The sequence below is a fragment of the Dunckerocampus dactyliophorus genome, chromosome 21 (genome assembly GCF_027744805.1).
Source record: "Dunckerocampus dactyliophorus isolate RoL2022-P2 chromosome 21, RoL_Ddac_1.1, whole genome shotgun sequence".
Taxonomy (NCBI): Eukaryota; Metazoa; Chordata; class Actinopteri; order Syngnathiformes; family Syngnathidae; genus Dunckerocampus; species Dunckerocampus dactyliophorus.
Window position 1 is genome coordinate 4,831,126 of NC_072839.1, and position 26,411 is coordinate 4,857,536.

The 26,411-nt window shown below is 41.8% G+C and overlaps 1 protein-coding gene across 4 annotated transcripts in view; it reads left to right on the plus strand.

The window, feature by feature from the left end:
- The window catches only part of zfhx4 (zinc finger homeobox 4), a 107,785-nt gene extending 97,427 nt beyond the window's left edge, over positions 1–10,358 (plus strand). For 3 of the 4 annotated variants that reach the window (XM_054765798.1, XM_054765800.1, XM_054765797.1), the window contains exons 11-12: positions 8–5,371; positions 5,836–10,358. In XM_054765798.1, coding sequence (XP_054621773.1) covers positions 8–5,371; positions 5,836–7,403 — 6,932 coding nt within the window. In that variant the 3' untranslated portion in view covers positions 7,404–10,358. Of the gene's footprint in view, positions 1–7 lie in introns of all 4 variants that reach the window. The other variant, XM_054765801.1, reaches the window with a different exon arrangement.
- The last annotated feature ends 16,053 nt before the right edge of the window (positions 10,359–26,411 follow it).

Below are 26,411 nucleotides of genomic sequence, written 5' to 3' on the forward strand. Positions count from 1 at the left end.
CTTGAAGGAAACTCCTCAAAAGATGAGCTGAACAGCCAAGACAAGAATGAGTCAGACCTCCAAGATGAGGAAATGAAGCCCCCAAAGGAGGCCGCGGAGGCCCCGGATTGGAAGAGAGCAAGCGGGTTAGGGCATGACAGCAAGTCCCCTGACACCCTTCAGGATCATCTCAGTGAACTCCAGAGGCTCCAACAGCAACAGCAGCAGCTCTCAGTGTCTGACCGCCATGTATACAAGTACCGCTGCAACCACTGCAGCCTGGCCTTCAAGACGATGCAGAAGCTCCAGATACATTCCCAGTACCACGCCATCAGAGCGGCCACCATGTGCAGCCTTTGCCAGCGCAGCTTCAGGACTTTCCTGGCCCTCAGGAAGCATTTGGAGAATGGACATCCTGAACTGACGGAGGCGGAAGTGCAGCAACTGATTGGGAATCTCCCTCTGAATGGAGACATCACTGAAAGTGAAGCCAGAGCTTTGGAGGAAGCTCAGGTGTTTGAGCATGACTTGGACAAGGATGATGATATGGACCAGGAAGAGAAGCCCAGTCCTACGGGAAGTGACAGCAGCTCTCTGATCGATGACATGGGAGCAGAACCAAAACGGACTCTGCCATTTAGGAAAGGGCCCAACTTCACTATGGAGAAATTTTTGGATCCTTCAAGGCCTTACAAGTGCACAGTATGTAAGGAGTCTTTTACTCAGAAGAACATTTTACTAGTGCACTACAATTCTGTGTCCCATCTGCATAAGTTGAAGAAGGTCCTTCAAGAGGCATCAAGCCCAGTTCCCCAAGAAACAGGAAACAACGTTGACAACAAACCATTCAAATGCAATATTTGCAATGTTGCATATAGCCAAAGCTCAACACTTGAGATTCACATGAGGTCAGTACTCCACCAGACCAAAGCCCGAACAGCCAAATCTGAAATGAGCAGCAATAGCAGTGGCACTAGTGGTCCGGTACCAGCAAAAAGTCCTGCTCCAAGCACACAAGGAAACAACAGCAACAGTGACTCTACCCGAAGTGGAACACCATCCGCTAACAAAGAAAATGCTGCAGAACCCAAAGAGGCTAATAGCAACAACAACACAAAACAAACTAGTGAGCATGCTTCCGCACAGTCCAGCAGCCACCAGTCGGCCCAGTCCTCAGCGCAACTGCAAATGCAGCTTCAACATGAACTCCAGCAGCAGGCTGCCTTCTTTCAGCCTCAGTTCCTTAACCCGGCTTTCTTCCCTCATTTCCCAATGACCCCAGAAGCATTGCTGCAATTTCAACAGCCACAATTCCTATTCCCTTTCTACATCCCAGGAGCAGAGTTCAACCTAAGCCCGGAGCTTGCCCTGCATTCAGCAGCAGCTTTTGGAATGCCGGGTCTGACGGGATCCTTCTTAGAAGATTTGAAGCAGCAGATGCAACAGCAGCACCAACTGCAACAGGCTCAGCAGCAACAGCAGCAGCAGCAAGTCTCGCAGACACAGTCACAGAAGAACCAGCAACTGCTGAGCCAAAAACCCAAAATGGAGCCCAGCAGCGTGTCCGTCTCAGAGATTCAAATGTCAAAAGAGGCAGAGGAGCATCTTGAAAAGCAAGAAAGCAGAGCAAAGCTGGAAAACGGATGTGAGACTTTAAGTGATGCCGCAAAAGACAACAAAGACGCTAAAAAGTCAAAGTTCCCAGAACCACTGGTTCCGCCTCCTCGCATTGTGTCAGGAGCGAGGGGCAATGCAGCCAAAGCCCTGCTGGAGAATTTTGGATTTGAACTAGTCATCCAGTACAATGAAAACAGACAGAAGAACCAAAAGAAAAACAAAGATGGAGTTGAACAAATGGAAATGAACACTGATAAGCTTGAGTGTGGAATGTGTGGGAAGCTCTTCTCCAATATGCTTATTCTCAAAAGCCACCAAGAGCATGTGCACAGTCAGTTTTTCCCATATGTAGAGCTTGAGAAGTTTGCCCAACAGTACAGAGAGGCCTATGACAAACTCTACCCCATCAACCCTGCTTCACCCGAGACCCCGCCGCCGCCGCCGCCGCCACCTCCGCCACCTCCCCCTCCTCCTGCTCCAGCCCCGGTGACAACGCCTCAGCCAACTCCGGCGTCAATGGCCAAGCCCCAAACGCCAACACCTTCACCATCCCCTGCCCCCCATCAGCCCTCACACCAGCCTTCTCACCAGGCGCCACCACTGCAGCCACCACATCCTTCCCCGACACCCACCGCTCCTCCCGCACCTCCCCAAGTGCAGCTTCCTGTTCCTTTGGATCTGCCTCTTTTCCCACCTCTCATGATGCAGTCAGTCCAGCACCCAGGCTTGCCCCCTCAGTTGGCCCTCCAGCTGCCTACCATGGACTCTCTCTCCACAGACCTCACCCAACTCTGCCAGCAACAACTGGGGCTCGATCCAAATTTCCTCCGCCAGTCCCAGTTTAAGCGGCCACGTACCCGTATAACTGATGACCAGCTTAAAATCCTTCGGGCCAACTTTGACATCAACAATTCCCCCAACGAAGAGCAAATTCAAGAGATGTCAGAGAAGTCTGGTTTGCCTCAAAAGGTCATAAAGCACTGGTTCCGTAACACCCTTTTTAAAGAGAGGCAGCGTAGTAAAGACTCACCCTACAATTTTAACATTCCTCCCATCACTACTTTGGAAGACATCCGAATGGAGCCTCAGCTCGGTCCACATGAATACTACAGAAGCGACTCAACCATCAATAAGAGGTCCTCCAGAACCAGATTTACTGATTACCAATTGAGAGTTCTTCAGGATTTCTTTGACACCAATGCTTATCCAAAAGATGATGAAATCGAGCAGCTCTCCACTGTCCTCAACCTACCAACACGAGTCATTGTGGTGTGGTTCCAAAACGCACGGCAGAAAGCCCGTAAGAGCTACGAAAACCAGGCGGATGCCAAAGACAGTGAGAAAAAAGAGCTGACCAATGAGCGATACATCAGAACCAACAACATGCAGTACCAGTGTAAAAAGTGCAGTATAGTTTTCCCGCGCATCTTTGACCTTATCACTCACCAGAAGAAGCAGTGCTACAAGGATGAAGATGAGGAAGGTAATGAGGACCACCCGTCTGAAGAATACTTAGATTCTGTTGATCTAGGTCCAGTTAAAGTGACCCATCAGTCATTAGACCCACACAGACATTCCCAAGGAACTGCGAGCAGCTCTGGCTCAAGTTCTCCAGTGATGGCCTCTCCTCGAGCCAGTGTAGGAAAAACCTCCCCAAAGCCAGACTTTGAAACTCGGCTTGAAAGTGAACCTAAACAAACTGAGACTGCACCCTCACCTGTGGTCAAATCTCTACCAGAACCCAGACCATCGAAGGCATGCACACCTCAGCCACCCCTTCAAAAAGTTCCCCAACCCCCAATAGCAAGACCCCATTCCCAACCCCAGGCAGCTGCTGTGCCCTCTAGTCCCCTGTCCCTGGCACTTTCCTCTCTCACAAACAGCCTTCCCCACCAAATGCTTCAGTACCAATGTGACCAGTGCAAGATTGCATTCCCCACAGTGGAGCTATGGCAAGAGCATCAACACATGCATTTCTTGGCAGCCCAGAACCAATTTCTGCACTCACAGTTCCTTGAAAGACCCATTGATATGCCATATATGATATTTGACCCCAACAACCCGCTAATGGCTAGCCAGATATTATCTGGAGGCCTCTCACAAATCTCTTCACAAGGTAGTTCGGGTTTGACCTCAGCTGCAGGGTCGGGGGCAATGAAGAGAAAATTGGATGATAAGGATGAAAGTGTCAATGATAAAGACGTTGGAAACAACAGCGAAGAACATCACAGAGATAAGCGCCTGAGAACCACGATCACACCCGAACAACTTGAGATCCTTTATGACAAATACCTGATCGATTCTAACCCGACGAGGAAAATGCTGGATCACATCGCAAGAGAGGTGGGCTTAAAAAAGAGAGTTGTGCAAGTTTGGTTCCAAAACACTCGCGCCAGAGAGAGAAAAGGGCAGTTTAGAGCTATAGGGCCCTCCCAGTCCCACAAAAAATGCCCTTTTTGCAGGGCACTGTTCAAGGCTAAGTCGGCTCTTGACAGTCACATTCGATCTAGACACTGGCATGAAGCAAAGCAGGCAGGCTTTAGTTTGCCACCAAGCCCGATGATGAATCAAGACAACGAAAGAGGGGAAAGCCCCAAGTACAATTTCTTTGACTTCTCCCAGCTGCCTACCAAGACTGAGCCAAGCGACTATGAATTGCCCACTGCATCTTCTACCCCAGTAAAGCCATCCGAGGCACAATTAAAAAACTTCTTAAGCCCTTCATCATTAAAAGCTGAAAACTGTGATGAAACTGACGGGCCAAATGTTAATTCAGCAGAGGCGTCCTCTTATGATCTTAGCAAGATGGACTTTGATGAGACGTCGTCAATTAACACAGCCATTAGCGATGCTACAACTGGAGATGAAGGCAATAACAACGAAGTGGAAAGCTTCACAGCTAATGGAGGGGACAAGCTGACTGATAAGGGTGGAATGTTGCCAAATTCCGATAGTGGTAATGACAGATTCCAATTCAGCATGGTGAGCCCGGCTCTCAGCTTCTCCGGAAAAGACTGTGACTCTTACTTTAGCTCCCGAGATGACGACATGGATGAAATCAACGACAGGAGTGAATCGTCAAGCCTTGCCGATCCCAGTTCTCCGAGTCCATTCGGGGCAGGGAATCCCTTCAACAAGTCTGGTAAAGGTGCCAGTGGCGGGGATAGGCCGGGCCATAAACGATTCAGAACCCAGATGAGTAACCTTCAACTTAAAGTCCTCAAAGCCTGTTTCAGTGACTACCGCACTCCTACAATGCAAGAGTGTGAGATGCTGGGCAACGAGATCGGACTTCCCAAGCGTGTTGTCCAGGTGTGGTTCCAGAATGCCCGAGCTAAGGAGAAGAAATTCAAGATAAACATTGGAAAGCCATTCATGATAAGTCAAGGCTCACCAGATGGGCCGAGGCCTGAGTGTACTTTGTGTGGTATAAAGTACACTCCCAGGATGTCCATCCGGGACCACATCTTCTCCAAACAGCACATCACCAAAGTGCAAGAAACCCTGGGCAACCAGGTGGATAGAGAAAAGGACTACCTAGCACCAACCACTGTCCGACAGCTGATGGCCCAGCAAGAGCTTGATCGCATGAAGAAAGCCAGTGAGGGACTGAGTCTGCCTGGCCAGCAGCAACAGACTGCAGTGGACAACAATAATGCACTTCATGGCCTTAGCCTGCCCTCAGGCTACCCGGGTATCTCTGGCCTTCCGCCAGTGCTACTTCCCGGAGTCAATGGGCCATCGTCACTTCCCGTTTTCCCACCCAACACACCCGGTGAGTTAGTATGACAAACCATGACAAATAGACTGCAAGCTTTATGAAACAATCTCGATCATGCACTGTTTTATTCTCCTATACTGCTGTTTATTCCGTATCACAGTGGTGTTTAGTCACAAAGTCCTATTTTTAAATACAATTTTGAGATTACAAATGGTTGGAATAGTGCATGCACAATTTCATCATCAGGTTTTGACTGGTAATGAGATTTTTGTACAACAAGTGTATCTTTATCATTGCTTTCATTTGTGTCGTTGGTTTGTTTGCTTTTCCAAGTTATTGGCTCGGCATATTTACAGTAATTATATAACGACAGATTGAAGTTATCGTAAAGGCACATGTGACAGTTTTGATCCATAACAAAAGCGGAATCACAAGATTTGAAAATGAACAAAAAATGAACAACAAATTTCCAAATTAAATATTGAATATTTCCATATCTATATACTACTGTATTTCAGCTTTAGCATCTCCTGGTGCTGGCATGCTTGGGTTCCCTACACCAGCCACCCCATCTCCTGCCATGTCTCTCAGCACTACCCCAACCAAGACTATTCTGCAGACTCCTCCTCCTCCACCTCCTCCTCCTCCTCCTCCTGTTCCCTCCACACCTTTGGCAGCAGTAAATAACACAGAGCAGCAAGGGAAAGACTCAGAGAGTAAAAAAACAGGAGACAAGCCAACTCAGACGAAGATGAAGGGCAGCGACAATGAGAGCGTCTCACGACCCGAGACCCCCAGCATGGCCAAGAAGAGGGACAAACCGGCTGCAGGGAAACCGGGAAGCGAGCCTTCGCTGGACACGGCCAAGCTGCAGGCGCTTCAGAACGCTCTGGCTGCAGGGGATCCCAACTCTCTCTTCGGGGGACAGTTCCTGCCGTACTTCCTTCCCGGATTCCCCAACTGCTTCTCACCGCAGCTTCCCAGAGGGGTCCAACCGGGCGGCTATTTCCCGCCGCTTTGCGGCATGGAGAACCTGTTCCCGTACGGCCCGGCAGCCGTGCCGCAGGCCGCGATGGCCGCCGGTCTGTCGCCGACGGCGCTCCTGCAGCAGTATCAGCAGTACCAGCAGTCCCTCCAAGATTCCCTGCAGAAGCAGCAGCAACAGCAGCAGCAGAAACAACTGGAGCAACAACAGAAGCAACTGAAGCAGCAGCAGCAGCAGCAAACAACCTCTGCAAAGCCCCCCCAGAGCGCAAAGAGCACCACCACCAACTCCTTCAAACCAAAAGAAGCTAACGATACTAAGGATGACAGCAACACAGGCTCTTCAACAGAAAGCACAAAAGAAGAACCGAAAACAGATACCAAAAGTAGCAAGGATTTCCCCGATGCTTTTATCGTACCGTCCATCAAGCACGAGTTTATATGCAGGAAGTGCCAGATGATTTTTGCTGACGAAGACTCGGTGGTGCGTCACCAGAAGTCCCTGTGTTACTTTGGACAGGCTTTCGGCGAGCCGCAAGAGACGGTGCTTCGGAAGGCGGTGAGCAACTACACGTGCGTCGCCTGCAACGTGGTCGTCAATGGGAACGAAGCACTCGGCCAACACCTTCAGTCGAGCTTGCACAAAGAGAAAACAATCAAACAAGCAATGAGAAATGCCAAAGAGCATACTAGATTATTACCTCACTCTGTCTGCTCCCCTACTCCTAACACCACATCTACCTCGCAGTCTGCAGCTTCTTCTAATAACACCTTTCCTCATCTGTCTCGCTTGTCCATGAAGTCCTGGCCCAACGTCCTGTTCCAGGCCACCGCCGCCACAGCCCAGAAAGCTGCTTCCTCCTCCTCCCCGTCTGCGTCCCCTCCTCCCCCGCTGTCCTCGCCGTCAACGGTTACCTCAACTTCCTGCAGCACCTCAGGGGTTCCAACTTCGCTACCCGCCGAGAGTTGTTCGGATGAGTCTGACAATGAGCTAAGCCAGAAGCTGGACGACTTAGATAACGCGTTGGACGTCAAGGCGAAGGCGGCCTCTGGCCTCGACGCCGGCTTCAGTAGTATCAGAATGGATATGTTCAGTGTGTAGGAGTGACTAAAGGATCCCTTGCTTAAAGACAAAATAAGACTTTTTAAAACTGCAGTTCCAAAGTTTCTCTTAACCCAAAAAAAAAAAAAAAAATCCAGTACCAAATGATTGACTCAGGATTGTTTTTCCCATATTGATATGCTGGCAAGATTGATTTTTTTTTTGTTATGGACAGAACTGTTGCAGATGCTTGACTGAGCTTATATTGTATACAAAAAAAAAAAACATGGAGTAGGAAAACAATTCCCACAGGCTCCCTCGTCGGAGGGGGGGCTTGTTTCAAGCCAAAAACTCTCATGATAGCAAATTGCACCTCAGCTGGATTGTTTTCCAAAATGCTAGCATGTACTGTATGGGATGACGATCCAGAAACCCTCAAAGAGAATCTCTCTTAGTTTTTAGATAATTCAGTAGCTTTAAATTCTCAGGTCAGAACATAACATTTCTCATTTGTTTGAAAAGCAGCAAGCCCCGGGTTCCACGTGGCTTATAACCAAAACATGTCGAGCTTTATCGGACGCATTTCCTTGGTGTGTATAGAGTACCAAGAGACAATATAACTGTTACAATGGACGATGTGCATATCCTTTTAGTTGACAGTATGAGGGGAATTTAGAATGGTGTATGATGATGATGATGACGACCCCGACCCCCTCCCGTCCCCCCAAAACCCCACCCTCCCACGTGTTTGCCGGTTTGTATTACAACATGCTACCCCCACCCTGCCCCAACCCCCTTTTTTTTTGTTTTTTTTGGTTCTTGTCGTGTATACTAATAATCTGTGCCAACCTTCTCACTCGTACCTCTGCTCACACCCCCTTTTCTCAAGAGGTAATAACTCTAGTTTTATAGACTCTACCATCATGTGAATAGAACTTTTTTCCTTTGGTGAATTTGCTGTACTGTTACGGTACCTGCTCGTGTCTGGACTCTAGTGCACTTATTTTTATCATTTAAGTAGGCCATCTTGTTAATTTAATAGAGATTTTCTGTTTGTGCGTGCGTGTGCGTGCGTGCGTGCGTTTTTTTAATTATTATTTGTGTCAGCAGCATATCGGTCCATACGTGTTACAGGATTGATGCCTAACAATCTATTTAACAATTGGTGCATCCATGAAAGCAGTACTGTATACTTGAAACTGTTAAGGTACAAGTTAAGGAAAAGAGAGAAAATGGTCATTTTGTTTGCTGCTTTTATTTTTCGGAAAGGAAAAAAAAACGAAAAAAAACAAAAACACACACACACACACACACACAGCGTTTGTGTTGTATTTTCAACAATTTCATGTACTTGTAGGACTGAAAACAGTGTTACACCCGTGCCAGTCGGCACCTGGGGTGGACGCCCTCCCGTCAATCCTCTGGGGCACTTGTGATGATGTGCAGTTAAGGAATTTCAACATTGCAAAGTATTACCTTACAAAAGTTTTGCTGCTACTGTGTCATTTGTATTTTGCCTGCCATCATTTCTCCGAAACAGAATACTGATCCATCATTTTTATTAGGTTTTGCAATTTTTTTTTTTTTTAATGCTGTGGAACTAAGAATGTGAAAGGGTTTTGTTGATCGTTTCTTTTTTTTTTTTTTTTTTTTTTTAAAGAATCACTTTCTAGTTTGAAACCGATGTGATTCATTCCAAAGTAACAGAAGGCTATTTGTATGAAAGCAAAAAGGCTCGTGAACAAAGAAAGCAAAGCTGTTGTACATATTCGTAGTTGGCTGTGCATGGTACAAATTTATTAATATGAAGAAATGCAAAAATGTATTGCTTTTTTGGTATTTCCTATTCTGAGATGAGCAAGTAGCATGTAATGCAACTGTTTGACAGGTTAAATCAAATCATGCTTCGTTATTGTTTCAAACAATGACACCGAGTAACATTTCCTCTTATGTTTTATTATTGTAATGGTGGTTTTTTTGTTTGTTTCTTTTCCCAAAGCCAATTTTCCTGCGTGAGCTTTTTTTTTTTTTTTTTTTTTTAAAACTGTTACTTTAAATCCTGAAGACACTTTTCGATTGTTTTTCCTAAGAGACATTCTGGCCTCCCAAGGTGCAATTCTGCCATTGTACAAACACAAAGCGACTGTCCTGATTCCAAAGGCTTTCCCCCCACCCATCCCCCCCAGATCCCCCCCCACTCGGCTTTTTGCCTCCCCTTTCCCACCCCCCACCCCCCCACCCACCCCCCCGACTCTGTGGCTCAGCATTTTAAGACTGAACTTGGCGTGCTAAGATGCTAAGTGTCACAGACAGGACGCTCTCCGTCACCCACACCAAGGACTGGTAAAAAGCTAACAAACCAACAAAAAACGGATGGTCCAACAGCAACTGTACATAGTTCTTGCAACTGCACAGCAGCCAAAAACGGAGGAGAAAAACAAACAAAAAAAAGAACTTTAACAAAAAAAAAAAAAACAACAACAAAAAAAAACACACACAAAAAAAAAGTGGATGGATTGTGTCATGTTGATGAGGACTGCCTTCAAAAGGTTGAAACTTGGAAATTGTTCTTCTGGATGTCAAAGGGATTTTCATGGCGCAATCATATCCTACTCAATATGTACTCTTCAACATCTGGGTTACATAGGAAATGCACCCTGAGGTTTTATTAAGAAGAAGCCCCTACGGCTAAAACTTTAAATAAACTAAACCAAAAATGTTATTGATGTTTTATATATAGAGAGTAGTCGCATTAGTTTTTGTTACTGTACTGTTTGAGGTCTCAACTGTACCGTATCACGGTAATAACATGGTTTTGGAACCTTTTTGCTTTTGTTTTTGTTTGTTTCTTTTGGTTGTTTTGTTTTGTTTTGTTTTTTAATTTGTCACAGACCTGTTGTCATAGTTGAAATGACGTTTATTGTAGATGGTATTTGAACAACTTCTGGAAATAGTTCATCAAGTATGTTTGTTGCTCATTGTTGTGATACATTAAAAACTGTATCTGCAAACCAGCTCCGTCTCCCGGGCCACTTCATTTTTACTTCCGAAATTGCACATTTAAACGTCACACGGATGAATGAATGAATAAATAAAAGAGCTGGCGGGAGTTTGTGATATTTTTTGAGGGGGGGCCAAAGTGATGATGGTGCCAATGAAAAAGAAGATACAATATATTGAAATGGAAAATGGTTGACCTATTGAACATTTTTCTTGAATTATTGAAATTCATGTATTTATTTATTGGTTTTATATTATTAGTAGAAAGCAGGAGGAGGTGGAACAGTGCAACTGACCTTTTTAGAATTTTCAGAAAAAAAGTTACAATTCAGAAAATCTTAATATGTAGAAAAAGTTCTACATATTTCATATATTTTTAAGATTGTACTTGTTTTTGTTCTAATTTGAATGACTCGAGTAATGCAATAAATCATTAAGGTGCCGTTGAAATAACCCTTTTTTTAAAAAAAAAAGAAGACACTAAATATTGACATTATGTAATATTTACATGACAGGATTATGTAATATTTTTGCTGAATTATTTTGGTTTTGCTTTGAACAGTAAAGATTCAATTCATTCATGAATTTATATCCATATTATTATTTATTGTGGAATATCAATATAGTATTTTAGATGTGGTTTTATTTGACTTGTTTGATTTTTTCCAAAATCCAAATTCATGAGGTCATGTAATGAGTAATTATGGTGCCATTAATATCACGTTAAAAAAAACAGATTATATTCAATTACATTATTACAATGTTGGTGCGTTTACATTTGTTGTACTCTTTTTTTTTTTTTTACTTTCTTTATACTGAAGAATACTGAAAATGTATAAAGTAATGTGGGTATAATATGTAATAATGCTGCAACTCACATCACCTTTTATAATTATTTTTTTTAATCTAGTAAAAAGAAAATATATACTGAATATAAATACAACATCTAGAATAAAAGTAAAAAAAAAATCATTTTTAATATATATATATATATATATATATATACACACACATACACACACACACACACACTAGTTATTTTATTTATATAATATACAGTACATATTTAGGTTTTAATATTTCATTTATAATATAAACAAAAATATCTACAATAAAAATGAACATTTTGCATTTCACTATATTGAAATATATCTTTAAAATGAAACATGTTCACTCTTTTTCTAGATTTTTTTTACATAATAATAATAGTATATTATATATTTAAGTAGATTAAAAAAATTTAACATGTTATTCAAGATATACATTATATAATATTACATTTTTAATATTTAACATTGTATTTGTAATATAAACAAAAATATCTACTATAAGTGAACATTTCACATTTTAATATATTTAAATATTATATTTTAAAAATTAAACTTTGTTTATTCTAGATATTTTTATTTCGTTAATATAATTTTTGGAAATATTTTATTTATAATATACCAATTTAATTTATAATATTTCATATCATATTTATAATATAAATAAAAATATATAGGATAAGTGACAATTTTTCATTTTACTGAATATTTAAATATATTTAAAATGAAAAATGTTCACTTTTATTCTAGAAATACTAACATACGAAAGTATCTACAAATTACTGTTATTTTATTTTATGTTTAGAACATTTATTCCATAATATTGAAATATATTTTAAAAATTTCAATTTTATTTTAAATATGTTTTCCAAATTCTTATTTTATTTTTACCAGGTTGTGTTATTTTACTTTTTAAATTAATTAATCAAAGTTGATGAGGTGTTTCAATAAATGTGCAACATAAATTGTGCACTCCATAAACACGTGTATTACATGTTTAATTTGCTATGATACACTGTATATACGGTATATACTGTATATACTGTATACACTGTATATACTGTATACACTGTATATACGGTATATTTCTATTTGTGTAGTACACTAATGACATTTATAAGAGAAGAAAGGAGGCTGAGACATGACCTGAGATGATACACATTTCACTACATGTTATATAACATCGATTGGAATAAAAACGTGACTTCAAAGGACTGCTTTTGCAATGATTGGTGCTGTCGCGCAAAAGAAGAAGAAGAAGAAGAAGAGAGTGACTTTTTGTGACGGAAGGTCACCCAACGCACGCACATTAAAAATAGCTCCTGTGAACCACCTCTCCACACAATGCATCGCACCCCGCCTGCAAAATGTGTCCGCCACCCGTGTCAGGGTCACGGAGAGAGCCGACATTCACAAGTCGTTACATCCAGCCTAATGAAATTTCACAAGGGCGGCAAAAAAAAAAAAAAAAAAAAAAAAGGTGGACGAGGATCTTTTCACTCCGGCGAGAATGGCTGGTGGCCTTTATTGTTCGGCTGTACGGCGAGCGGCCATGACGCGTAGAAGCCTCAAAAACAGCCCCCCTTCTGACTTCGCTCGTCGCCCTTGACAAATGTGCTCGGCTCACAGCGGGCAAGCGTTCTGCTGAATGGTCCTTTCCCGTTGCCCACCCTTCAAGTGGAGGCGGTTGCCAAGGCAGGGCTCCCCCTCCGCTATATTATGGGATTGAATTGCATTTGACCTTTGTGGAGAACAATGGCTTAAAGGCCTTTCAGTGTTTCTGGCCTTCTCCGTCGCCTCAAGGAAGGACCCCTTTGCACTTTCATTCACACAGTATGATCCCGCATTAGATGCCGGGTGCGCCATGCGTACTGTACTCACGTATAGTGCAAAATCCCAGCCGCATTGAATGCATCGGCGTCTCGATGCGCCTTCAGTGCCTTGCCCAAGGGCGGGGGACCCAACCGGCAACCCTCGGGTAGGGAGACAGCCGCTCTACCGCCTGAGCCTCGCCACCTTGGATAGAGAACGTACGACCGTCCACGACATAAGACGTGTTTTAGCGATGCCACAGTGATCACGTACGGTAGATCCGCACCAGTCGTGAAGGTTACATCGGAGAATAGTAATTGTAACGCCCATAAAATTGTCTATTTTCGACACATGGCTCACACCTCCCCCTCCAAACCAATTTTGGATCCACGAGACTTTTCTCTTGAATTGCCATCGTTTGTGTGGACAAAGCAGGGAGAGCAACATGGAACAAATACCGTAACGCTTCATCACGCTAACACAGGGGTGTTCGAAGTGCGGATCGAGGGCCATCTGCGGCCTGTGGCACATTCTAAAAATAGAATTTAACAAGAAAACACACCAAAAAAACCCAGCAAAAATGGGAAAAAAAATCTTACAAGAATAAAGTCAAACTATTAACTCATTCAATACTTTTTTATTAGTGTTGTCCGATAATATCGGCCACAAAATTTTATCAGCCTGATATGGGCATAAAAATGTGATATCGGCCAACGTCGATATCATTCATTTTCCTACATTGAAAGCCGAAAGAGCTTTTACCAGTCTACATCGCAGATTTGCATCAACAACAACAACATTGAATTGTTTATACATTCTCACACACACACACACACACACACACCAAAACAACAAAACAACTTTACTTTACCACAGTTTCACTCAAGAAAAAGATACGCGACATTACACATACTGTATCGGTATCGGTTGATATCGGGATCACAAACTGAGAGTTGGACAATATCAGCATATCGGTTATCAGCAAAAAAGGCCAATATCGGACATCCCTAATACTTATACATTTTTAAGAACCCGAGCGGACGATCCCAAAGACGTATTTTTGCGGTAAAAAGAGGCGATGACGCAAGTGCGCACTAATGGATGTCACTTTGATGGCACTTTTAAGCCATCAAAAGGGCCACAAGGTGGCAGAAGTGCATTTGAGAAGCGCTCGGCATATGGATTTGAATAGGGGTGTGCTGGAGCCTATCCCAGGCGACACCCTGGACTGGTCGCCGGCCCAGACAAACACACACAGACCAACAACTCACACTCACATTTATACCCCGCCAATTAACCCAACATGCATGTTTTTGCAAACTCCACAACGAAGATTCGAACCCGATCTCCAGACTGCGACTGTGTGGCCAACATGCTAACCACTAGACCACCGTGCGGCTGGATAATGGATAATGTACTGTACATAAATATTTCCCTAAATATGGCTGGCACACTTTTGAAATGATAAAACAGGTACTCACCACTAATGAAGGACAAGAAGCAGATCCGTTGGAGTTGGAGTCACGACGTAGCCTTTCGCTCGGTCATCAGTCTGGCGTTATTGTCTGGAATCAACACATAAGAATATATTTTTCATGATTTAAAACAACTAAACAATGAATTTGTGGGGTTGCGCTTTAATTGAATGTCAGTGCTCTTCACTGTTGAGGGAAAAAATGGCATATTTCTGCTCCCAATGCATGATGAAGGGTTTACTGTAAACTCTAAATGACGTTTTTGGTGTGTTTTTTTCCTTCCTTCAGCGAGCCATACATCACTCATGACCATTAGGTTCCACTCTCAGCGCACAGTGCTCTCTCCATGATACAGTACAGAGGCTGATCTGGCTCTGAATAGCCTGCAGCCAATGGATTTTCTCTGGATAATACAATGTTTGGGACAGAGAGACGGGGATTAGTCCAGACGGATACATCCAGCACCCCCCACACGGCCAATCTAATTAGACTGGAATCAGTTTAAGATGAAAGCAAGCCCTAGCATCACCGCACTAAATACTGGAATTAGTATTCCCCGCATGGGAATTTAATGACAGAGACCGAAAATCCAATCACATTTACTCTCGGTTTAGCCCATCACGCGTTGGGCATGGACAGAAGCAAAGAACAACAAGGCTGATTTGCCTGTCAATAGATATTGACCGGCATCGCCATCTGAGGCCACTTGTGTATTGGCGTTGCGATGTTGTCGCGACTTAACGAGGATAAACAGCTCATCATCACATATTTACACAGTCTGTTTCTCATGCACACCTTTGCTACGGTCGAGAGAATCAGCCACAGTCCTTTAAGTACTCTGGTTTTGGACATCGGGGCTGGTCTGAATGTCTGATCTTACTTGGAAGGATGCATCGTGTTGCATTGCGCTTCTGGGTTTGTGCAGGATGTGTCGCATTTGTTCGAAAGTCGCGACGAGGAAGCAGGGGAACACGACCAGCTTACATGCACACCTGAAACACAACCATCCTTTAAAGTTTTTCCCCCCCAAAAAATAAAAAAATACCGCTGGAGGTGCAGCAGAGCCTTCGTCCCGACAGCCAACGCTTACTGGCAACCATTCAATACGCGTGAAAAGCCAAAATGCCTTTGATACGATGTACTCGCATTATTATGCCATATAAATAATGACAAAATGGGCTCAGAACTTCTGTGTTAAGCTAATGTGACTGAGGCTCATACAGGTACACTATACCTGAGTACAATCTAGTGGTTCAAATGTGCAGTACACCTCTCACGATTATTATTAATGAAAAAAAATTGTATTAGAACAATGTTGCCGATATTATCGAATATCATCGATAATTTGTAGCACAATTATCGAGCAACATTTTTCGTGACAGGCCTAATTACAGCTCGAAAATGTGTTATTTCGGTTAATAAACATTTCGACCACTGCCCCTCCCTTCTCATGCAATTGAGTATTATTCCGTGTTACAGCGCATGCGCAGATTGATTCCGGAAGACGGGAGCGATACAAACTTGTTGGCGCGGAGTTTCCCCAGCGGAGCAGAGAAAAGGAGACGGCGAGTGGACAACAGCTTTTCATCAAAACTACTGAAGGTGTCAACCTTTTTCTACTGTCAGCGTCAGCCGAGGAGAATGCAGTAGAGTGACGCTTTTTAATCACAAAGATGTGAGCATTAAAGCGGGAAACTACGTGAAATGTCGCCCAATGTTCTTGTCAATTTACAGTGAAAGCATTGAGATGACACACTTGTTAGGTAATAACCCCCCAGGAGGACTTTAAGGACTTTATCTAGTTCAGGAAATAGAACTGTTAGTTGATAAATGTTTTTACATACATGGCTACGTAACTAGCAAGTTAAGCTGACATAACGAATTTCAAAAACAGGACAAAAGTGGCCTAAATTACATATATTTTGTAAAAAAAAAATAAAATACAATTATATATATATACATATATATGGAGGGCCTCAATAACTATAAACTATAATAATTTGTCTTGGGCCCCCAAATGACCAAATACGCCTCTGCTTGCTAGCTAGTTATCTGCCTAGCTTCTGGTCTTCGGACTCCAAATGTGACTTCTCAACCACAATGACATTCTGTTTTTAAAACAAAAGCAACGTGGTTAGTTTGGAGCTCGATTTTGCTCTCTTGTTGTCATTACGCTGATGATGTCTTGCGCTGAGGACACCATTTGTGTGTGGTTGTTTTCATGAGCGTGAACACAAAGTGCGTCTTATGCCTTATGATGGTGATGATGCTAGCACAAGGGTCTGCTATCTCGCTAGCTGATTTGAGAATATTTGCTTAGCACTCATCATTAATTAATTGGAAAACAAAGCAAAATGCAATCAAGTGCCTCAAGGAGGCCACAAATGTCCCGTTTCGGCCTGGTCGTGACTCCAGGATGCAGAGACAGGAGTGAAGTGCAGGCAAAAAGTCTTTCATTTAGCCACAAGCAGTTTGAAGGTACTCACAACAGCAGGAGCTTCATTCCAAAGTGGCAAAAGGGGGTTGGGGGGGAATAGATAAGCAAAACCTCTAAGGAAGGAGTCATGCAGACCAGACATTCCCAATGAAGCCGCAAATGACAAAGAACACACGCTCTCCTGAAGAAGCCGACTAATTAGAAATGAGCACCAGCTGTGACTGGCAGCTTCCTCACAACGAGCTAAAGGTGACTGAAAACAGCACAAAACAGGAAGCGCTCGCAAAATAAAACAGGAAATAAGGAGAACCAACACAAAGGAATTCAACAACATAAATATTTTTGGAAAAACTCCTACTTTTACGTTATTATTTCATAGTGGCGAATGTGCGGGTCACTTCCAGGTCATGTGATTGTCGTTAGCGACTGAGACGTTGTTGAGTGGTACTTGCTTGTTGTTTGGTCAGACCGAGATTTTTTTTTTTTCTTGCTGCTTTTTCGCTAGCTTGTCATGTTTTTAAAAACAAATACACATAATTACCCGTGTAGCGTGCCAATAAGAAAATAAGGAGGAACATCAGTGAAAAATAAGACCACAACACGCAATATCTCACTTGAATTTGGGAAATGATTACACAGTAATCCCTCGTTTATCACGGTTATGACCTCTGGTTCCAGACGCAACCCTGATAAGTGAATTACCGCAAATTAGGATTATTATTTATTAATTTTATAGAGCATAGAAAACCCAATTGGTTTTTAACATTATTAGAGCCCTCTAGACATGACATAACACCCCTATAGTCACCTTTACACTCATATTACCCAATATAGTAGCCATAATAAAACAAAATAAGACATTTAAGACATAAATAAGACTTGTGCTCGTGTGTGTTTCTATAAATGTGTTCCGGTGCCGAGTTGGGGGCGGACCAGAAGTGACGTTGGGGGTCCAGAGTTGAGTTTTAGCTCGGCGTGTGGTACGGCCGCAACAGTAGCCCGTGTTTGGGATTATTGCGCCTGTTGTGAGATCATTCAAACCTGCAATAAAACCTTGTCTCACCGACACACAAGCACCAAACTTGAATGCCTTATATTTGTATTTTACTTCATTGAGTCATTTTTATGCTTGAAAATGTTTAATTTAGGCAAAAGGTATGTGCAATTTGCTTAAATACGTATATTTTTGGACTAAAAATAGGCTGTTTTCAACCACAAAACAGCGCAGATTTATGAATGAATATATTTCTGAGTGTGGCGGGGGATACCGAGAAGGAACATGCCCCTCAAAATGTTTTTATTTCAAAACGAAGCTCCACGCCAGCGCATTCACCTCAAAATAGCCCGTTGGTTCGCTTCTCTTTGTCTGACGAAAGCAGACAAAGCCTGGTCTGGTCCACTAGCCCCGCCTCCTCTTGTGTGTCATCCAATCAGCCTTCTGCTACACTTGCCACCTGTGTTTTGTCTCTGAGGGCGTACGAACACTTGGCGAAATGTGCTATTTTTGTGCCCACTTCTCACTTTAAGTCCAGCACAAGACTGGAAACAATTGCCAAAGTCAGAGAAACTGCAGTAATACATCAGTATAGAAGTGATCAGATGCAGTACAAATGCAGTACAGAAGTGATCAGATGCAGTACAAATGCAGTACAGAAGTGATCAGTAGTACAAATCTCAGTGTGAGCTCAGGAGAGGAAGTGTCCGACTACAAATGACCTCATGAGAATATATTTAGCACCCATGCTTTGATTTAGTTGCTTCTTTTTCATTCCGAAACACACCCGATGCAAACCCCAGCGCATTATTTGGTTTAAAGGGACTTTATTCTTGCTTCATGTGCACAAAAGCTGTTCACAGTGAAGTTTGTTGCTAATTATCATGGTCTGCGGTAGAAAGCTTCTGATAGTCTTGCACGCTTTGAGGCCACATCCAAAGAACAGAACCTTATTTGCAGCTCACATCCATACGACGCATTCCCAGTGTCTTATTATCAGTATCCCCCCCCCCACCTGGGTCTATTTTAAACCCAGCAAAATGTAAAACCTCTTCCCGCACCGGGATGGTGATTAACAGCAGAGATCATAAATAACTCCAAGCACCACCTGGGTTGCATCTAACACACAAACATCTTCTCCGCCACCTGCAATCCATCCACCGCTTTACACATGAGGAATCAGGAAGCCCCCTGTGCACACGTGCACGACACCAAACCGCGTTATTATTTATGGCCTGACTATTTGGGCGTGTGCACCCAACATGCAGTCTGTGGGGTTGCTGCTAAATAGGTTCATTGTCACCTTGGTTTTTTTTGTTTTTTTGTGTTTTTTCTTAGCAAGACAACACACAAAAATACTTAATACAGGGTCATTCGATTGTGAAATCATAGAAAATTACATTTAAAAACATATATTATTCATAATAATAATAGATAACAGTATTGTGTAAACTAAAATCTGAACCAAAAACAAACAAAAAAGTAAATTAAAATATTAAAAAAAAATGAAAATGTAACACTTATTATTTTAAAATAAGTTGAACTATTAATTAAATAAAAAACAGTATATATAATATATTTATATTAATAATATATTCATTATTAATTAATTAATGAATTATTTAATTATTAATTAAATACAAAGAAAACTATATATATATATATATATATATATATATATATATATATATATATACATACAGTATATATATATATATATATATATATATATACAGTATATATATATATATATATATATATATACATACGTATATAGTTTTATTTTTATTTATCTATATACATATACTGTTTTATTTTTAGTTAATTAATAATTCAATAAAATTGATTAATTTTGACAGTTACATTACAAGTGTTTGTGAAATCATAATCATCATTTTCACATTTATTTCTTATATTTTTTATTTGCTTTTGTTTGCTTGTGGTTCAGAGGTCAAGCTGCATAATAGTTGTTGTTATTAATAATATATACCCATAATCAAACATTAATAATACGATATAAGTTTTCCCCTTCCCGTACTTGTTATGTATATTTTTGTATATTTAAAAAATATTTAAAAAATATTTTTAAAATAATCAATTAGCATTTGTTTTGAATATTTTTTTATTTACTTTTTTTTTAATATGTTTTTGGTTCGTCTTGTTTTCAGAATGTTTGTTAAAGGCATGGAAAAACCTAAAATAACCTAAAAAGGACAAAATAAAATATGACGATAAATATAAATTATGAAGGTGATTTTAGAGACGACATTTGGGCACATGCAGAGAAGTCGTGTGCCCCCTTTCTGAACCAGTGCAGGTGACTTGCAAGTACATTTTGTCCCTTCACATCTCCATTTTAGCCTGTGTTTACTTTTGCAACACCTCATTTGTGAAGCACTAAAGGCAAGGTGAGAAAAACATGGGGTCTGAGATGTGCACAGCCGCATTCTTGCGCGCCGCGCATGAAAAGATGCAATCACTGCTGGTATTTCTCTGCAAGGCACAAAGCCAACTAGCACGTATTTTCAAGTGAAAGGCAGCGAGGAGGTGTGAGAGGAGGCCCGTGAGGAGTAAACGGAGACAGACGGGCCAACAGGCTGAGTGACAGAGAGGAAGAAAGAAAGTGAGGCGCTACGCACGGCAAAATGAGCAGGCGATAGAAGAAGAAGAAGAGGGGCGACCTGAGAGGAATCAAACGCGGGCTTCGTGCGGCAGAGCTATGTCGACAAATGAGCGGCTGCCCGCTGGGACTTCCCCGCCAGATCGTTTGTGCCGTTTCCCAACGTGTTTGTGAGGAGCGCCACGGCGGCCCCGCGTGGAGGGGCGGGAGGCGGGGGGGGGACGCGTGAAGGCGTCAAGATGGGATTGCTTAAGACACATGAAACAAGGTGTTTTTCTTGATGCCATCTCCAGCGGACTAAAGCCTGATTTCCTGTTTTGCCTGCGACACAAAGGCTGCTGTGTAGTTTGCAGTTTGTTGTTGTTGTTTTTGATTGTCAGCGCTGTAAATAACTAAACACACAAGACGGCGAGAAGCGGCGGCGGGGCTGCGGTTTACGAGTGGAACTCTGGAAAATATGTGCCGCGCTTCCCGACACCTGCTTGCAAAAGAGTCAGAGTCGGTCGCATTTTGATATGGGACGTATGAGACCGGATAGGACTTCAGTCTCTGTCACGGCTGCAACTAAGCAGGCAGCTGGGGGGGGGTGTGAGTGACCGGAAGAAAAGCTCTGACTCGGTTGGCGGGAAGTTGTTTTGTGGGGCAGTTTTTATGGGTTTGCCTCCTAAATTGGTGGACAAACAGAACGTCAGTCGATACTCTCCCCTTATAAGCTCTATGGCATTGTTGCCTTTTTGTAGCTTCAAGTACCAAAGTGAGCGTCGAACTTTGTAGGTGAATTGCTGAGCCACCAATCAGTTTTGACCGTTGGGGGGTCGCCTAAGCTCAAAATTCCCGAGCAACAAATTAAAAATAAACAATGTCGCCCTAGCAAATATCTTGGCAGAACTCCCAGTCACCCCGTGTGCCTCCATCCTGGTTTGTGCCTCCATTTGTTAGCTAGCAGACTACTTCCTGGTTCAGATACGCAACAATCCTGAGAAGGATCCTGAGAAGGACTTTTCTATTCACACCATCGTGATTCACATAGCAAACACTGAAACCCGGATGTAAGACAGTATTTTTACCTGAGAGAAAATCCTGAGTTAGGCTAGCTCGCAGTCTTATACTCGATTTATCCGCACAAACCAACAGGTTGCGCTAAATAACTTCTCCCCGAGCAAGTCTGCGCTGTAATCTCGACTGGTCTCGAGGTGTCAGTAACGTCATACTGATTAGACAATAGCCACCAGGAAGTAAGCTGTCAATGCTAACGTGAGAGTCTCTTGTCTTATTTATGTCTAAGATGGCTTATATTCTATTATTATTGAGTATTACAGGTGTAAAGGTGACTATAGGGGTGTTATTTCACGTCTAGAGGGCTCTAATAATGGTAAAAACCTTATTTAGAAGGTCGTAAACAGATTATCTGTGCTCTAACTACAAAAATAGTCATTTATAAATAAGGAATCGGGTCTGGAACCGTATTGACCGTGATAAACGAGGGATGACTGTATCTAAAAATATAAAGGGGGTGGAACTTGATTAGTTCACGGTCGAGATCAGGGATGGTCAGCCGTTTGTTAAACATTTTAAAATGGAATTTTATGGCCTGAGTGATACTAGGCAAGCAATTACGGACGTCTGATAATTCAAGATTCAAGATTCAAGAGAGTTTTATTGTCATCTGTCCAATGTTATCAGCCGATATCGGCATATTATGAGACATTGTATGACATGAGTCTCGGTTTTTCTGCAAGTAATGATATCGGCATGTGAGTGATGACCGTATGAATGTCTGCTCTGGAATCATTTCCAAGTTACACCAGAGGATTGTAAATATGCAAATTGCAATGTTGTTAAAGCAGGGATGTCCAAAGTGTGACCCGGGGGCCATTTGTGGCCCACGGTTGTTTTTTTAGTGGCCCGCGGCACATTGGAAAAATATTATTTAAAAAAAACTGAAAAAACCCCAGCAAAAATGACAAATTCAGCTGTAATTTTACAAGAATGAACTCAAAATATTAAGAGAAAAAAGTTGTAATCTAACAAGAAAATGACGGAATTTTATGAGAATAACGTAATGTGAGGAAAAATAGCAATTTTACTGTCATAAAGTTGAAATATGCGAAACAAACAAAACAACGAGTAAAGTTGTCACAGTTTAGGTTGTGGAAAAAGTTGCAATGCCACGAAAATAAAGCCAAAATATTATGGGAATAAAATCCTAATTTATAAGAAAGTTGAAGAAAGAAATTTTACAATAATCGAGTCAAAATATTCAGAAAAAAATGTTGTATTCTAATGAGAAAAAACATGTATGATTTTACAATTATAAGGGGAAAAAAATCGAATTTTAGTAGCATAGAGTTGAAATATTAAAGACAAAATACAGTTTTTGTAAAAAAAAAAAAAAAAGAAAAAAAAAGATCAGAGGCAAAACAAAATGGAGATGTAATTTTTGGAAAATTTTGGAGAAAATTTTGAATATTATGGGAAGAAAGTCATTTACAAATATTTACGAAGATTATTTAAGAAGAAAGTAAGAAATATTTGGGAAAAAAGAGGCAAAATGGTCGGAATAAAAGAGCAAAGTTCATACCGATAATACACTTTTTCACTCTCGCATCCTTTCATTTGATAGTTTTTGGCCCTCGCTGGAAAAAGATTGAACACCCCAGCTTTAAAGTGTTACTTTTTGCTTTTTACGCCATCGATAATGACGACCTTGACAACAATGCGCATCGGCAAGAAAGCCAATATCGAGGATCTCTAAAAATACTGGCAAATACAGGAATTTTCGAAGCTGACGGTGCTGTCTCAGTCATGTACACACACACAACACACACACTTAAAGACACATACGCGCACCCTCACAAAGTGAAATAACGCCATGTGCCACAAAAGAGCAGCTGGTGAAGAAATAGAAGCTAAATATAAAGAGACACTCTGCATTCCCCAGGTCATTCACAGAGCCCGCACCCGATCACAATGCTCCACAGCTCATCATTTATTACACACACACACACACACACACACACACACACACAGTCCAAAGCAGTAGCAACAAAGCAGCCAAATGCATGTCTTGCAATTTACAGAATCTCCGATGAAGGGCCGACGAGATGCATTAACATTAAAGCAGACGCCGTCCATCCTTACAGTTTCTTGTGCGTATCAACTCAGCATCTTGGCAGGAACATTTGTACCAAAAAGCTTTTTTAATGCTTAAATGAAAATTTTAATGAGCCCGCGTGTTGCCGTTCCCGTCGAGCCTTTAAGAGCCCTCTAAATCATTAAAACATGCTCTTTCTTTGATTTCAAGGTCATTTGAAGAAATAAGGCAGCCTTAAGTGGCCCTCAGACCAAAAGTGGCCTATATGCCTCAGACCGCAAATGAATGTAGCCTAATGCTTTTTAATTTGCATTAAGAAAAAGAAGAAACGCTGAAGAGTCATCTCCAAGTTCTAATAGGCTGAGATGACACACGGAGAGGCCTGGCGGTCATTAGCAGCAATGCAAAACAAAAAAGGAAAATGAATGCCATTCTCGTCATGTTTGATGTTAAGTCCATTAACCTGCTATGCAGCCTCTCTTTGGATGCTTGCAGGGTATTTTGGACTTTTGAGTGGGCTTGCTTACACGTGCATGTACGAATGCACCACTTCGCCATTCAACGCCAAAACGACAGCGAAAAACGTGGAATTGAGGTGACTGGATGGTTTGTTTCATCATGTGTGCAAACGTATTCACCCTCCCGCCCGAAATTGTTTCATCAAGTATGGAATTTGTCTTTTTCAGCAAGAATTAGCGCCCCCCCCCAAAAAAGTGTCAAAGTAAAAACTGATTTTTACTAACCGGTGCCAATTCATTAAAAAGTGTTTTTGGTTTTTTTTGGTAATTCTTATCAAAAATGCCAAATTACTAAACAATTTCAGTGGAAATTGCGTGTGCGAATGGTGAAGCTGAAGCTGAACTGAAACTGAAACAATGCATGTGGAAATGTGCTGAAATCTATTCACCGACCGAGGATCGAATCAGCAACCACCAGGGTGGGAGACGACCACTTTACGACCCGAGCCATGCCACCCGGCACAGAATAAGCAGAATGCCACATGTCATATTACATGGAAATGAATTCCCACCAACAGGGGGCGACATTGAAATATTTTCATCATTTTCAATGGGAAAAATGTCACAGAAAATATTGAATTATGGAAAATGTGGGAAGTTTTAAGGAAGAAAAAGTCCTGAGAGCCTGTATGTCCTGAAGTGTTCACTAAAAAAGTGGATTTTGAAATGTTGGCATGTGAAAATGCAGACCGAATGTGGAAATAAGTTGAATAGCCACAGCAGGGTCGAGAACTGAATCAGCAACCATGAGGTTGGCAAACAACCACTCTACTGAGCCATTCCACATGCGTGTACAGAATAAGCAGGATATCACATGTAACGTTACACGGGAAATTCATTTCCACAAATGGGGGGGGCGACATTGAAAGTGTCCATTCATTTTCAATGGGAAAAATTACACAGAAAATAGTGAATTATGAAAAGTGTGGGAATTGATAGCCTATATGTCTTGAGTGAGCTGGTGAAATTTGAGACGTCGGAAAGTAAAAATGCAATAGAGTATAAATATGTTGGATGATGACAGCGGGATCAAGGATCGAACCAGCAACCGACCGTTGGGGAAACAACCACTCTGCTGTACCTCGAACGATGTCACTCTGGTGAAGGAGGAGAACGTTACAACAGTCTAAAATAATTTTCCACCAGTAGGGAGCGTGAGACAAAATGCCCATTCGTTTTCATTGGGAAAAATATCACAGAAAATACTGACTTATGGAAAATGTGGGAAGTTTTTCAAAAGTCCCGATAGCCTACATGTCCCGAATAAGCTGACTAAAACAGCGGATTCTGAAATGTTGGAATGTAAAAATACAGAACAAATGTGGAAATTCGGAAGCTGAATAATTACAGCAGGGTTGAGAAAAGAACCAGAAACAGTGATAAGGAGGACATTACAGGCAATGTTAAATGGAAAATGAATTTCCACCAACAGGAGGCGACACGGAAAGTGTCCATTCATTTTGTCACTGAAAATATTGAACTATGGAAAATGTTGGAATTTTTTGCAAACTCCTGATTGCTTGTAGGTCTTGAGTAAGGTGACTAAAACGGTCGAATTTGAAACATTGGAAAGTAAAAATGAAGTATAGTATGTTGGATGATTACAGCGCGATCAAGGATCGAACCAGCAACCGACAGGTAGGGAAACAACCATGCTGCTGCACCTCCAGTCATGTCACCAGAACGTTACAGTAATGTAAAATGATTATCCCCCAGCAGGGGGTGCCAGATAAATTGCCAATTCATTTTCATTGGAAGAAACTGTCACAGAAAGTATGAAATTAATAAATTATGTAAATGAGGGAATGGGGTAAATGAGGTAAATGAGGGACTCTACATGTCCTGAATTAGCTGACTAAAACGGCGGAATTGAAAATGTCGGAAAGTAAAAATGCTGACGGAATGTTGAAACGTCTAAATAAGTTGAATGATGAGGATCGAGGATCGAACTAGCAACTGAACAACCACTCTACTGTACCTCCTGAGCCATGTCATTCTGTAGAAGAAGCAGAATGTTCCAGTAGTGTAAAATGATTGTCCACCAGTTGGGGATTTTACATTGGTTTCTCGGTGTCAGGAACGTTATATTGGCGAGACAACAGCCACCAGGAAGCATGCTGTCAATGCTAACATGTGAGTTTCTTATCTTATTTATGTCTAAGATGGCTTATATTCTATTAGTATGTCCATAGAATATCAAGCGTAAAGGTGACTATAGGGGTGTTATTTTATGTCTACAGGGCTCTAATAACCGTATTTAGACCATAAACAGGTTTTCTATGCGCTCACTA